Source organism: Triticum urartu, chromosome 1A, assembly GCF_056163025.1.
Source record: "Triticum urartu cultivar PI428250 chromosome 1A, HENAU_Tu73, whole genome shotgun sequence".
NCBI lineage: Eukaryota > Viridiplantae > Streptophyta > Magnoliopsida > Poales > Poaceae > Triticum > Triticum urartu.
Genome location: NC_141873.1, coordinates 15,030,507 through 15,045,774, shown reverse-complemented (window position 1 = coordinate 15,045,774; position 15,268 = coordinate 15,030,507). Strand labels below are relative to the sequence as shown.

The following is a 15,268-nucleotide window of genomic DNA, read 5'->3' as shown; positions in this document are numbered from 1 at the left end:
CCTGTGCCCCTCTTGCTTGTATTCTTGGATTTACCAAAATACATTCCAAAAGTTTGAGGTGGACAGCAACTATAAAATTTGGAAGCAGGGATAAAAAAGGGGTCCGGTGTGAGCTATCCTATGAATTGAGAACATCGGAGTTCTCGTCCAACAATATGTCCATTTGCGTGTTCCAAAAAAATTAAGTATTATGCCGTCTGTTTTGTACACTTCCTCTCTTTTTGTTTTTTCTCATACAACACAGACTTATATATTTTTAGCTGAGAACATTGAAGTTCTCGTCCAATAATTTGTCCATTTGCGTCTAAGCTTCTTGGCAGAATTTTGTTTTAGAATAAATTAGTTTACACATTGTAGCCAACCTTACCAAACCATTCGTCCTCTGCCTCCGTTACAGTAGCAAGATTCCTGCTCCTCCGATAGCAAGAATCCTCTACATCTGAGCTCAAAGCCTCAACAATCATGGCGGAGGGTGTTGTTGGGCTGGTGGTGGCGACGCTCGGCGCGGCGCTGGCGACAGAGGCGGCGACCTTCGGCTGGTCGCTGCTACGCAAGGAAGCCGCCGCCATCAGGGACGTCTTTGGCAAGATCCGCCGGTCCAAGGCGGAGCTGGAGAGCATGCAGGCGTACCTGCAGGAGGCGGAGCGGTTCAAGGACACCGACAGGACCACCGCCATCTTCATCAACGAGATCAGGGGCCTCGCCTTCCAGATCGAGGACGTCGTCGACGAGTTCACGTACAAGCTGGAGGACAGCAAGCACGGAGGGTTCGCCGGCAAGTTGAAGAAGCGGCTCAGGCATATCAAGACCTGGTATCGCCTGGCAACCAAGCTCCACAAAATCAAAGGGAAGCTGCAGGATGCCAATCGGAGGAAGAAGGATTACACCGTCAGATCTTCTTCTGCTGCCAGATCGACGAGTCAAGGTCAAGCTCTGCACTTCACCAAAGATGAGGACCTTGTGGGGATCGAGGAGAATAAAGACAAGTTGGTACATTGGCTGACTGCTGCTGGTGGTGATGGTGATGATTTGGAGCAGAGCAGCATCAATGTTACCACGGTGTGGGGGATGCCTGGTGTTGGTAAAACCACTCTAGTTGCTCATGTGTACAACATGGTGAAATTGGATTTTGACGCCGCAGCGTGGGTAACTGTGTCGGAGAGTTACCGCCTCAAAGATCTACTGAAGAAGATAGCCGCCGAGTTAGGCATCACAGTCAACATTGCCAACGTTGAGATGAGAGGCCTAGCAGAGTCCATCCATAACTACCTTCAAGGTAAAAATTACATTTTGGTCTTGGATGATGTTTGGAGTCCGCTTGTTTGGTTGGAGACAAGGAATGTCTTTCCAACATCTAATTGTACGGGCTGATTTGTTATCACATCAATGTTACCACGGTGTGGGGGATGCCTGGTGTTGGTAAAACCACTCTAGTTGCTCATGTGTACAACATGGTGAAATTGGATTTTGACGCCGCAGCGTGGGTAACTGTGTCGGAGAGTTACCGCCTCGAAGATCTGCTGAAGAAGATAGCCGCCGAGTTAGGCATCACAGTCAACATTGCCAACGTTGAGATGAGAGGCCTAGCAGAGTCCATCCATAACTACCTTCAAGGTAAAAATTACATTTTGGTCTTGGATGATGTTTGGACTCCGCTTGTTTGGTTGGAGACAAGGAATGTCTTTCCAACATCTAATTGTACGGGCCGATTTGTTATCACATCAAGAAAGCATGAAGTGTCACTGTTAGCAACTGGGGAGTCTGCACTTCACTTGGAACCACTAGAAGCACATCACTCCTGGCTATTATTTTGCAAAGGAGCCTTTTGGAATGATGATGACAAAGAGTGCCCATTCGAGTTGCAAGAATTGGCCCGGAAGTTAGTAGCAAAGTGTCGAGGCTTGCCTATTGCTATTGCATGCATTGGCCGCCTACTCTCCAGCAAACCCCCAACTTTGGCTGAATGGGAGAATGTGTACAGGGGTTTGGATTCACATTTGATGAAAGATGTGATCCCTGATGTTCATAGGATTCTAAAGATCAGCTTGGAGGACCTTCCATACAATTTGAAGAATTGTTTCTTACACTGTGCATTATTCCCAGAAGATTATGTATTAAAGAGGAGGACGATAATGAGGCAGTGGATTGCTACAGGATTTATAAGGGAAAAGGAGGAGAGCAAAATACTGGAAGAAGTGGCAGAGGGATACTTGATTGAGCTTGTGAACCGAAGCCTGCTACAGGTAGTGGAAAGGAATTATGCTGGACGACTTAAGCACTGCCGGATGCATGATGTCATACGCCTTCTTGCCCTCAACAAAGCCAAGGAGGAATGCTTTGGTAAGGTTTATGATAGCTCTGCTACTGGGACATCCTCTGTAGAGGGTGCACGTCGCATATTTATCCAGGGGGGAAACATCAAACAAATGAGCCGATCTGGTGCAACACATCTCCGTGGACTCCATGTATTCGGGTGGTATATCGATATTGATTTGTTGAAGCCTATCCTAACCTCTTCGAATTTGTTGTCAACATTGGATTTGTTGTCAAGGAATTTGCAGCAACGTTACCGAAAAAGGGTTTTCCCCCGCTTTGTATTCCAAAGCAACCAACATTGTACACATCGCATTGTTGGGGCGAGCAGCACATCAAGCCCAAAAAAAAGAAGAAGAAACAAATGCCAACAATGGCAGTTCGACAAAGCGCGGAAGACCCGCCACCGCTGCGCCCTCCGAAAACAAACCATCACAGCCTGAAGCTCCGATCTACCGCGTACTAAGCAACACCTCCAAGAAGGGATGCGACGCCGATGACGCTGCTGCCCGAACGAGTACTAGGGTTTACCCAAGTACGCGGAGGGAAGTAGGGGATGGCTACCACCGACACCCTCGAAGAAGGAATAGTGGTGTGCGCCGGTATCACTGATGACCCACAAGTATAGGGGATCTATCGTAGTCCTTTCGATAAATAAGAGTGTCGAACCCAACGAGGAACAGAAGGAAATGATAAGCGGTTTTCAGCAAGGTATTCTCTGCAAGTACTGAAATAAGTGGTAACAGATAGTTGTGTGATAGATAAATTGTAACGAGTAATAAGTAACAAAAGTAAACAAAGTGCAGCAAGGTGTCCCAATCCTTTTGTAGCAAAGGACAAGCCGGAACAAACTCTTATAATAGGAAAAGCGCTCCCGAGGACACATGGGAATATCGCCAAGCTAGTTTTCACCACGTTCATATGATTCGCGTTCGATACTTTGATAATTTGATATGTGGATGGACCGGTGCTTGGGTGCTATTCTTACTTGAATAAGCATCCCACTTATGATTAACCTCTATTGCAAGCATCCGCAACTACAAAAAAAGTATTAAGGTAAACCTAACCATAGCATGAAACATATGGATCCAAATCAGCCCCTTACGAAGCAACGCATAAACTAGGGTTTAAGCTTTTGTCACTCTAGCAACCCATCATCTACTTATTACTTCCCAATGCCTTCCTCTAGGCCCAAATAATGGTGAAGTGTTATGTAGTCGACGTTCACATAACACCACTAGAGGCTAGACAACATACATCTTATCAAAATATCAAACGAATACCAAATTCACATGACTACTCATAGCAAGACTTCTCCCTTGTCCTCAGGAACGAACGTAATTACTGACAAACTCATATTCATGTTCATAATCAGAGGGGTAATAATATGCATATAGGATCTGAACATGTGATCTTCCACCAATTAAACCAACTAGCATCAACTACAAGGAGTAATCAACACTACTAGCAACCTACTAGCACCAATCCCGGACTTTGAGACAAGAATTGGATACAAGAGATGAACTAGGGTTTGGAGATGAGATGGTGCTGGTGAAGATGTTGATGGAGATTGCCCTCTCCCGATGAGAGGAGCGTTGGTGATGACGATGGTGATGATTTCCCCCTCCGGGAGGGAAGTTTCCCCGGCAGAACAGCTCTGCCGGAGATCTAAATTGGATCCGCCAAGGTTCTGCCTCGTGGCGGCGGAGTCTCGTCCCGAAAAGTTCCTACTTATTTTTTTCTCATCGAAAGACCTCATATAGGAGAAGATGGGCATCGGAGAGCCACCAGGGGGCCCACGAGGTAGGGGGTGCGCCCTAGGGGGGGCGCCCCCACCCTCGTGAGAAGGGTGTGGGCCCCCTGGCCTTCATCTTTGGCGTGGATTTTTCTTTATTCCTTTTAAGACGTTTTGTGGAGTTTCAGGACTTTTGGAGTTGCGCAAAATAGGTCTATAATATTTGCTCCTTTTCCAGACCAGAATTCGAGCTGCCGACATTCTCCCTCTTTATGTAAACCTTATAAAATAAGAGAGAATAGCCATACGTATTGTGATATAAAGTGAAATAACAGTCCATAATGCGATAAATATCGATATAAAAGCATGATGCAAAATGGACGTATCAACTCCCCCAAGCTTAGACCTCGCTTGTCCTCAAGCAAAAAGCTGATAACAATAAATATATCCTCATGTTTAGAGGTAGAAGCGTCGATAAAAATAAAATACGTACATGGAGGCATCATGATTATTCTTATAACAGCAACATATATAGATTTTGTCATATGATTACTTATGTTCAAGTGATGATCTATTCAGAATGCAAAAGTATAAATCATAAACCTTATTGGACTCCGACAAACTATAATCTCACTCATTGAAGCAATTGCAATTTATCATAACATAAGAAATAGTCTATATCAGGGCTGAAAAGCAAGTCCACATACTCAACTATCATTTAGTCCTCCATAATTCCTAACACTCACGCGATACTTGTGGTTACAGAGTTTTAATCGGACACAGAGAAAGATAGAGGCTTATAGCTTTGCCCCACAATCTTTTACCTCAAGGATATTGTCAACAATAATGGTTCATGCTCCCCTACATCCACTTATATATATATATATATATATATATATATATATATCATGTTCTTTCCAACATGCCGAGCTTGCCAAAGGATAAAATGAAAAAGAAAAGGTGAAGATCACCATGACTCTTGCATAAGGTAGAAGATAATAATAAAGGATAGGCCCTTCGCAGAGGGAAGCAGAGGTTGCCATGCGCTTTTATGGTTTGATGTATAAAATCTCAATGCGAAAGAACGTCACTTTATATTGCCACTTGTGATATGAACCTTTATTATGCAGTCCGTCGCTTTTATTACTTCCACATCACAAGATCGTATAAAGCTTATTTCTCCCACACCAATCAATCATACATATTTAGAGCAATTTTTATTGCTTTGCACCGATGACAACTTACTTGAAGGATCTTACACAATCCATAGGTAGATATGGTGGACTCTCATGGCAAAACTGGTTTAGGGATATTTGGAAGCACAAGTAGTATTTCTACTTGGTGCTGAGAATTTGGCTAGCATGAGGGGGAAAGGCAAGCTCAACAAGTTAGAGGAACCATGACAACATACTTTATCTCAGATATAAGAAAGACATAACTCATTACGTCGTCTTCCTTGTCCAATATCAACTCTTTAGCATGCCATATTTTAATGAGTGCTCCCAATCATAAAAGATGTCAATGATAATATATCTATATGTGAAACCTCTCTTTCCTTATTACTTCCTATTAATTGCAACAATGACCAAAGCTATGTCTGCCAACTCCCAACAACTTTTAATCATCATACACTTTCTATGCGAAGTCATTACTCTCAATAAGATCAATATGAACTTTTTTGTTACTTTTATTCTTTTCTTCTTTCTTTTATTCACCCAAGATCATGGAAAAATAATCAAGCCCTTGACTCAACACTAATCTTTATTATATATAACTCATGGACTCGATTACATAGAGGGATCATAAAGCAAAACTCAAAACTAGATCATGCCATAAACTTTATTCTACTAGATCAAGATACTACTAATAGGATCGAACTAAGAAAACGGTAAAGATAGGAGTTGTGATGGTGATACGATACCGGGGCACCTCCTCCAAGCTTGGCAGTTGCCAAGGGGAGTGCCCATAACCAGATACTCAATTCTTCTTTGTTGGAGGAGATGGTGGAGGCGGATAATCGCACATCGAGCGTAAGAGGTCCCCCAGCTTGCGAATAATGCCCTTGAGTGCAACAATATGCTCCTTCAACAAAATATTTTCTTGTGTGAGATACTTGTTTTGAACACGAGCTAGCTCAATCATCTTGAAAGTTTCGATCTCAGTTGGGGTAAGAAGGTTATGATCGATCTGAAGGGTGTCTTTTGCTACTGGGGCTTGATCCTCCGTGGCCTTTTTGATCCTTTCATCATGGTTGACCCTCGTGGGTTCTTCCCTTTTTAGATCTATCTTCATTAGCCAAGCATCATTCTCACCATTGTTGGAGGAGGGAGACGACATGACGCCTAGCCTGGAAAACCCTGACAGAAAATAGCTCGAAACAAGAACAGGAGATTTTTGCGTGATACCGGAGTCAAAACCTTCGGGAGAATATATAATGAATTTTTACCGACCAAAATACGTATCATGCAAGAAAATGGAGTCCGGAGGGCACACGAGGCGCTCACGAGGTAGGGGGCGCGCCCAGGTGGGTAGGGCGCGCCCCCACCCTCGTGGGGCCCTCGTGTCCTTCCCGGACTGCTACTCATTTTTTTATTTTTCTAAATATTCCAAAACGGAGAAATATTGCCTTAAAAATTGTTTTGGAGTCGGTTTACTTACCGTACCACATACCTATTCCTTTTCGGAGACTGAAACGTTCCGAAAAGTATCCCTTATGTATTCCTCCGGGGTTATGGTTTCAATAATATTGGTTTCAAAATTTATGGGATTACCTGAGATATAATGTTTAATTCTTTGACCATTTACCACCTTCGGATTTGTGCCCTCGAAGTTTTTGATTTTTATGGCACCGGAACGATAGACCTCCTCGATGTCCCTTATGTATTCCTCCGGGGTTATGGTTTCAATAATATTGGTTTCAACATTTATGGGATTACCTGAGATATAATGTTTAATTCTTTGACCATTTACCACCTTCGGATTTGTGCCCTCGAAGTTGTTGATTTTTATGGCACCGGAACGATAGACCTCCTCGATGACATAGGGGCCTTCCCATTTAGAGAGAAGTTTTCCTGCAAAAAATCTTAAACGAGAGTTGTATAGCAATACATAATCACCTACATTAAACTCACGCTTTTGTATCCTTTTGTCATGCCATCTTTTAACTTTTTCTTTAAACAACTTGGCATTTTCATAAGCTTGGGTTCTCCATTCATCAAGTGAGCTAATATCAAATAACCTCTTCTCACCAGCAAGTTTAAAATAATAGTTAAGTTCTTTAATAGCCCAATATGCCTTATGTTCTAGTTCGAGAGGTAAGTGACATGCTTTTCCATAGACCATTTTATACGGGGACATACCCATAGGATTTTTGTATGCAGTTCTATAAGCCCATAATGCATCATCAAGTTTCTTAGACCACTTCTTTCTAGACCTATTAACAGTCTTTTGCAAAATTAATTTGAGCTCTCTATTGCTCAACTCTTCTTGACCACTAGACTGTGGGTGATAAGGGGATGCAATTCTATGATTGACATCATATTTAGCAAGCATTTTACGGAAGGCACCATGAATAAAGTGTGAACCACCATCAGTCATTAAATATCTAGGGACTCCAAACCTCGGAAAAATAACTTCCTTAAGCATTTTAATAGAAGTGTTATGATCAGCGCTACTAGTTGGAATAGCTTCTACCCACTTAGTAACGTAATCAACAGCAACTAGAATATGTGTATATCCATTGGAGGCAGGAAAAGGTCCCATATAATCAAAACCCCAAACATCAAACGGTTCAATAACAAGTGAATAATTCATAGGCATTTCTTGACGTCTACTAATATTACCAATTCTTTGACATTCATCACAAGACAAGACAAACTTACGGGCATCCTTGAAGAGAGTAGGCCAATAAAAACCAGATTGCAATACCTGATGTGCAGTTCTATCTCCAGCGTGGTGTCCTCCATAAGACTCGGAATGACACTTGCGTAGGATCTGTTCCTGTTCATGCTCAGGTATACAATGTCTAATAACACCATCTACTCCTTCTTTATAAAGATGTGGATCATCCCAAAAGTAATGTCTCAAGTCATAGAAGAAATTTATCTTTTGCTGGTATGTGAAACTAGGTGGTATAAACTTAGCAACAATATAATTAGCATAATCAGCATACCATGGAGTACTACGAGAAGTACTTATAACATTTAATTGCTCATCAGGAAATTCATCATTAATAGGTAGTGGGTCATCAAGAATATTTTCTAACCTAGACAAGTTGTCTGCAACGGGGTTCTCAGCTCCCTTTCTATCAATAATATGCAAATCAAATTCTTGTAGCAAGAGAACGCATCTAATAAGTCTAGGTTTAGCATATTTCTTTTCCACAAGATATTTAATAGCAGCATGATCAGTTTGAATAGTTACTTTAGAATCAACAATATAAGATCTGAGCTTATCACAAGCAAATACAACTGCAAAAAGTTCTTTTTCAGTATTAGCATAATTTCTTTGAGCATTGTCTAGAGTCTTACTAGCATAATGAATAACATTTAATTTCTTATCGACTCTTTACCCTAGAACATCACCTACAGCATAATCACTAGCATCACACATAATTTCAAAGGGTAAATTCCAATCAGGTGGCTGAACAATAGGTGGAGACTAATGCTTTCTTAAATATTTCAAATGCTTCTACACAATCATCATCAAAGACAAATTAGTCAGAGGCCGAGAAATTTTTGAGAAGTCCTTAACGAACCTCCTGTAAAACCCGACATGACCAAGGAAACTTCTTATACCTTTGATGTCCTTGGGACAGGGCATCTTTTTCAATAGCATCAACCTTGGCTTTATCAACTTCAATACCTCTTTCAGAAACTTTATGCCCCAAGACAATACCTTCATTAACCATAAAGTGGCACTTTTCCCAATTCAAGACAAGATTAGTTTCTTCACATCTCTGCAGAACTCGATTAAGATTGCTCAAGCAATCATCAAAAGAGGAACCATAAACGGAAAATTCGTCCATGAAAACCTCACAAATCTTTTCACAAAAGTCAGAGAATATAGCCATCATGCATCTTTGAAAGGTAGCAGGTGCATTACATAAACCAAAAGGCATACGTCTATAAGCAAAAGTACCAAAAGGGCATGTAAAAGTAGTCTTCGATTAATCTTTAGCCGACATAGGTATTTGAGAGAAACCAGAATAACCATCTAGAAAGCAATACTGTGTGTGTTTGCATAATCTTTCTAGCATTTGATCAATAAAAGGTAAGGGGTAATGATCTTTCTTAGTAGCTTTATTTAATTTGCGGAAATCAATGACCATCCTATAACCTGTGATAATTCTTTGTGGAATCAATTCATCTTTATCATTAGGAACAACAGTAATACCTCCCTTCTTAGGGACACAATGGACATGACTTACCCACTCACTATCAGCAACGGGATAAATTATACCTGCCTCCAGAAGCTTGAGTATTTCTTTTCTTACCACTTCTTTCATTTTAGGATTCAGACGTCGTTGAGGATCATGAACTGGTTTGGCATCTGGTTCCAAATTTATTTTATGTTGACATAGAGTGGGACTAATGCCTTTAAGATCATCAAGAGTATATCCAATAGCAACACGATGCTTCTTCAGAGTTTTCAATAATCTTTCTTCTTCATGCTCTGAAAGGTTAGCCCTAATAATAACAGGATATATCTTCTTTTCATCAAGATAAGCATATTTAAGATTATCAGGCAAAGGTTTAAGCTCAAACATGGGATCACCCTTAGGAGGAGGAGGGTCCCCTAGGATTTCAACAGGCAAGTTGTGTTTCATAACAGGTTCCTGTTTAAAGAATACTTCATCTATTTCCCTTCTTTCATTCATGAACATATCATTTTCATGGTCCAGCAAATAGTGTTCTAAAGGATCACTAGGAGGTACTGCAATAGAAGCAAAACCAATAATTTCATCCTTACTAGGTAATTCTTCCTCACGATGTTGTTTACTAAATTTAGAGAAATTAAACTCACGAACCATATCATCCAAGCCAATAGTAACAACATTCTTTTCACAATCTATCTTATCATTAACAGTGTTCAAGAAGGGCCTACCAAATATGATGGGACAAAAGCTATCTTGTGGGGAAGTAAGAACAAGAAAATCAGCAGGATATTTAGTTTTCCCACACAAGACTTCAACATCTCTAACAATTCCAATTGGTGCAATAGTATCTCTATTAGCAAGTTTAATTGTGACATCAATATCTTCTAACTCAACAGGTGCAATATCATGCATGTTTTCTTTGTATAAGTCATGAGGTATAACACTAGTACTAGCACCCATATCACATCAGCCAAAATAAACCGAACCGGATCTAAAATAACGGATCTAGGGTTTAGAGAAAAGAAAACCGTTCGGTTTTCTTGCGTAAACCGAGGCGGCGGCCGCGGCTACCTCCGGCGACGACGCGGCGACGGTGCGGCGGCGGGTCGACGGCTGGGCAGCGGCGAGGTGCGGCGGCGGTGGCGGCGGCGGGCTAGGGTTAGGGTTTGTTGCGGCGGGCGGCGGGTTATAAGGCCCCCCGGGCGGAGTCCCGCTCGGGTACGGCCCGGAGTCGGTTTCTCTTTTTTTTAAATAATAATTCCGACGTGCAGAAAAAGAAAGAAAAGAAATATTAAAAGGACTCCAAAAATCTCGAAATAAATTTTTCCCGTCCTCTAAAAATAGGCCGCACTCCAAATATGTACTCTTCTTTGGACCGAGGGAGTACATATATTGACTTGGTAGGCTAGTAGGGCCATGCGATGACAGCAGACCACTGGCCCATATCCACCAAGGACACATCCCCTTTTCTTTTTCTCTGAAGTCTAAGCTCCCAACGACCAACTACTTTGATGTGTAAGTATGTTCTTGCGTGCACGTTTGTTATTCAAAGACCAAATTGTGGTCTCGAATGCATGCTGATTATTCAAAGACTAAATTGTGGACTCAAATTTGTGAGCTCAGAGTCGAGTAAGCTACCACCACATTAGAGGCAGCGCTCAAACAACCAGTTTACTCTGCAAAGCTACCACCAAATTGCACGCTCAAACAACCAGTTTACACACCAAAAGCCTCAAGAACCATGGCGGAGGCTGTTGTTGGGCAGCTGGTGGTCATGCTGGGCACTACGCTGGCAAAAGAGGCGGTGATCTTTGGTGGGGCGCTGCTTGGCAAGGAAGCCTCCGCCCTCAGAGGCCTCTTCGGCAAGATCCGCGAATCCAAGGCAGAGCTGGAGAGCATGCAGGCCTACTTGCAGGAGGCAGAGCGGCTCAAGGACACCGACAAGACCACCTGCATCTTCATCAGCGAGATCAGGGGTCTCGCCTTCCAGATCGAGGACGTCGTTGACGAGTTCACTTACAAGATGGAGGACTGCAAGCACGGAGGGTTCATCGGCAAGATGAAGAAGCGGCTCAAGCATATCAAGACCTGGCGTCGCCTGGCGGCCAAGCTCCAAGAAATCAAAGCCCAGCTACAGGATGCCAAGCGGAGGAAGAATGATTACACCGTCATCGGCATATCTGCTTCTGCTGCCAGATCGACGAGTCAAGGTCAATCTTTGCATTTCACCAGGGATGAGGACCTTGTGGGGATAGAGGAGAACAGGGACAGGTTGATACGGTGGCTGACCGTCAGCGGTGGTAGTGGTCATGGTCTAGAGCAGAGCAGCAGCAAGGTTACCTCGGTGTGGGGGATGCCTGGTGTTGGTAAAACCACTCTGGTTGCTCATGTGTACAACACTGTGAAAGTGGATTTCGACGCGGCAGCGTGGGTAACTGTGTCAGAGAGTTACCGTATTGAGGGTCTGCTGAAGAAAATCGCCGCCCAGTTCGGCATCGCAGTCGACATTGCCGACATTGAGATGAGAGACCTAGCAGAGTCCATCCACAACTACCTTCAAGGTAAAAAGTTCATCATGGTCCTGGATGATGTTTGGGCTGCGCGCGTGTGGTCCGAGATAAGGAATGTCTTCCCAACGTCTAACTGTACCGGCCGATTTGTTATCACATCAAGAAAGCATGAAGTGTCACTGTTGGCAACTAGGGAGTCTGCAATTCACTTGGAACCGCTACAAGCTCATCATTCCTGGGAGTTATTCTGCAAAGGAGCATTTTGGAATGATGATGGTAAAGAGTGCCCATTGGAGTTGCAGGAACTGACTTGGAAGTTCATAGCAAAGTGTCAAGGCTTGCCTATTGCTATTGCATGCATTGGCCGCCTACTATCCTGCAAACCCCCAACTTCCGCTGAGTGGGAGAATGTGTACAGGGGTTTGGATTCGCAGTTGACGAAAGATGTGATCCCTGATGCTCATATGATCCTAAAAGTCAGTTTGGAGGACCTCCCGTATGATTTGAAAAATTGTTTCTTACACTGTGCACTATTTCAAGAAGATTATGTATTAAAGAGGAGAAGGATAATAAGGCAGTGGATTGCGGCAGGGTTTATTAGGGAAAAGGAGAACAAAACATTGGAGGATGTGGCAGAGGGATACTTGGCTGAGCTTGTGAACCGAAGCCTATTACAGGTTGTGAAGAGGAATCATGCCGGACGACTGAAACACTGCCAGATGCATGATGTCATAGGACTTCTTGCCCTGAATAAAGCCAAGGAGGAGTGCTTTGGTAAATTTTATGATGGCTATGGTAGTGGGGCATTCTCTATAGAGGGTGCACGTCGCATATCAGTCCAGGGGGAAAACCTTGAACAACTGAGCCGATCTGGTGCAAAACAACTCCGTGCACTCCATGTTTTTGGAAGGTATATCAATATTGATTTGCTGAAGCCTATCTTAACATCTTCGAATTTGCTGTCGATGTTGGATCTGCAAGGTACTTGTATCAAAATGCTGCCCAATGAAGTATTTAGCTTGTTTAGTCTGCGGTATTTGGGTCTTAGAGATACCAATCTCGAAAGCCTGCCTGAAGCAGTGGGGAGGTTACGAAATTTGGAAGTCTTGGATGCTGTGCATTCTAAGCTGACGTGTTTGCCAAACAGTGTTGTAAAACTTAAAAAATTGAGATGCTTGCGTGCATTTACTACCAGCAGATCAAAAATTGGAAGAACACGTGGGGTCAAGGTGCCTAGTGGTATACATCACTTGGCAGGACTGCGGGCTCTTCAGTCCATCAAAGCCAGTCCAGAGTTTCTGCGTGAAGTTGGAGCTCTGACAGAGCTAAGAACATTCGGTGTCTGCAACGTGACAAGCGAACACTCTTCTTACTTGGGCAATGCTATCACCAGAATGAGCCATCTTATTCATCTCGATGTTGGGGCTGCAGCTGAGGATGAGGTGCTGCGGCTGGAAGGGCTATATTTACCTCCAACCCTTTCTCTGCTTGGTTTAACAGGGCAGCTAAACAAAACATCGATGCCTCAACTTTTCTCTTCCTGGTCACTTCTTAATAGCGTCACCCGGTTGTACCTGGCATTCTCCAATATTGATGAGGGAACCTTTTCATGTCTGTGTGTGTTACGTGCTCTAAGCACCCTTGAGCTAGTGCAGGCTTTTGAAGGGAAGAGGTTGGATTTTTATGCAGGGTCGTTTCCAAAACTTCGGTTCTTACACATATGGGGTGCTGCACAACTCAACCAAGTGGGAATAGAGGAGGGCGCAATGCAAAACCTTGTCGAGCTATGGTTCACAGAGTGTCCTGAGCTAAAGTTTCTTCCAGATGGCATCCAACACCTTGCAGCCCTTGAGAAATTACTTCTGAAAGACACATCAGAAGAGCTAGTAGAGAAACTCCATCAGAAGAGAGATTCAGATGAATGCAATGAAGATGTAATGAAGATTAGCCACATAAGGAATGTTACAGTGGAATTGAGCCAAAAAGGAATTTGGAAAAGGATTAGGTGATCATCGCTATTCACAAGGTTAGTGTTCAGTGTTTCATCCTTCGTGCGTATATTAAATATTGAAGTTAAATTCGCAATTGGTAGCTAGTTACGAGTTTGTCTACTAAAGCTAGTTAACGTGATTCCTTTCTCCATGTTCGTGTGTATCTTCCTCACCTATACTAGAAATAGAGATATGCAACTACATAGCCGGTAACTAGTAGGATTTGTCATAGAAAGAAGCAAGCAAATATATGTTATGTTGTATTTAGGATATGTGTGCTTGACACCGCTTGTGTTCAAGTCCCCGTTGACTCAAGTTTGAGTCATATGTGTTCGCTGTTGATAGAACTTCTAGTTCCTCCTGCACGCATGCTCTTTCGTTTAAAGTCTGTCATAGAAAAACTGATCAATGTGTGCCTTTCATACGTATCCTAAATTAATAGGCTGACTCGCACTTGCCCGTCCTATTTCTACCGTTGACAAATATACAGAGATCCGTTCACTCCCCTGGCCGACTGACCGAGTCTTTTGCTATTGTTGTCAGATCCTGGGCTGTAGCATGTCAAGCACATTCTGATCACTTGGATCATAATCTCAATGAAAATCTGGGCTATTCCTTGGATTGAAGACATGTAAGACGGTCAGCTGTGGGTCGGGTTCGGGAAGGCAAATATCAGCTGTGATGTGTATTTCTGCTCAACAGCTGTGGATCCATCTTTATAGATTTTCAGTTTCTAATCTATCTTAAGCTGTAATCATTACTGAGGCATATGCTGTTGCGAACTCAATCTGGAATTATATTGCTGTAAATTTAAGACTGAATTCAGTGAATGAAGTTGGGGAGCTGAGCTGTATTCATGTTAGCTTTCAGTGATGTTGATGGAATATTCATTCATAATGCAATGTTCCTCTTTTCTTTTGAAGAAAAATAGCATAAAGTTGTCCAAAAGTATATTTGTTTCTCCAACAAGAAATATAGTTGTTCTTCTTGTCACGGTCGTTCAGTGATCTTTCGACCCGAATTTGCATCTAAGAGTAATAGACAAACAAACTATTGTATATTTTAACGCAATAGCTATATGTAAGTCGCCTGAATTTACAATTTGGGTCAGTGGAATTTTTGAATAAGCAGCTGCCGGCGATCTATCTTAGGTGGGTGGGTGGGTGTGCGGGGGGGGGGGGGGGGGGGGGGGGGGAGAGATGGCGGGGGGCTGCGGTTGAGGGGAGGGCGGTGCGGACGGAGGCAGGCGGTTGGGCCTGTGGTACGTGGGCTGGTTTGCAGGAAAGAGATGAACAGGAGGGTGTTAGGAGGTTGAAGAAGTTGATCTCGCCATTCATCTTGC

The 15,268-nt window shown here is 43.0% G+C and overlaps 2 protein-coding genes across 2 annotated transcripts; both read left to right on the top strand.

Annotated features, from left to right (window-relative positions):
• Window positions 1-462: 462 nt before the first annotated feature.
• LOC147988408 (disease resistance protein RPM1-like) lies at window positions 463-2,756 on the top strand. The gene is made up of 2 exons (XM_087534778.1): window positions 463-1,276; window positions 1,615-2,756. The coding sequence occupies exons 1-2, from the start codon at window positions 463-465 to the stop codon at window positions 2,754-2,756; spliced, it is 1,956 nt and encodes a 651-aa protein (XP_087390904.1).
• An 8,304-nt stretch (window positions 2,757-11,060) lies between these two features.
• LOC147988407 (disease resistance protein RPM1-like) lies at window positions 11,061-14,837 on the top strand. The gene is made up of 2 exons (XM_087544159.1): window positions 11,061-13,961; window positions 14,470-14,837. The coding sequence occupies exon 1, from the start codon at window positions 11,167-11,169 to the stop codon at window positions 13,942-13,944; it is 2,778 nt and encodes a 925-aa protein (XP_087400285.1). The 5' UTR covers window positions 11,061-11,166; the 3' UTR covers window positions 13,945-13,961; window positions 14,470-14,837.
• Window positions 14,838-15,268: the final 431 nt, after the last annotated feature.

What these genes read in the sequence shown, in the direction of transcription:
- LOC147988408 (XM_087534778.1), top strand. Translation starts at nt 463, where the DNA reads ATGGCGGAGGGTGTTGTTGGGCTGGTGGTGGCGACGCTCGGCGCGGCG. An exon ending in CATCCATAACTACCTTCAAG is followed by an intron (nt 1,277 to 1,614) that starts GTAAAAATTACA and finishes ACTACCTTCAAG; the next exon opens with GTAAAAATTACATTTTGGTC.
- LOC147988407 (XM_087544159.1), top strand. Translation starts at nt 11,167, where the DNA reads ATGGCGGAGGCTGTTGTTGGGCAGCTGGTGGTCATGCTGGGCACTACG.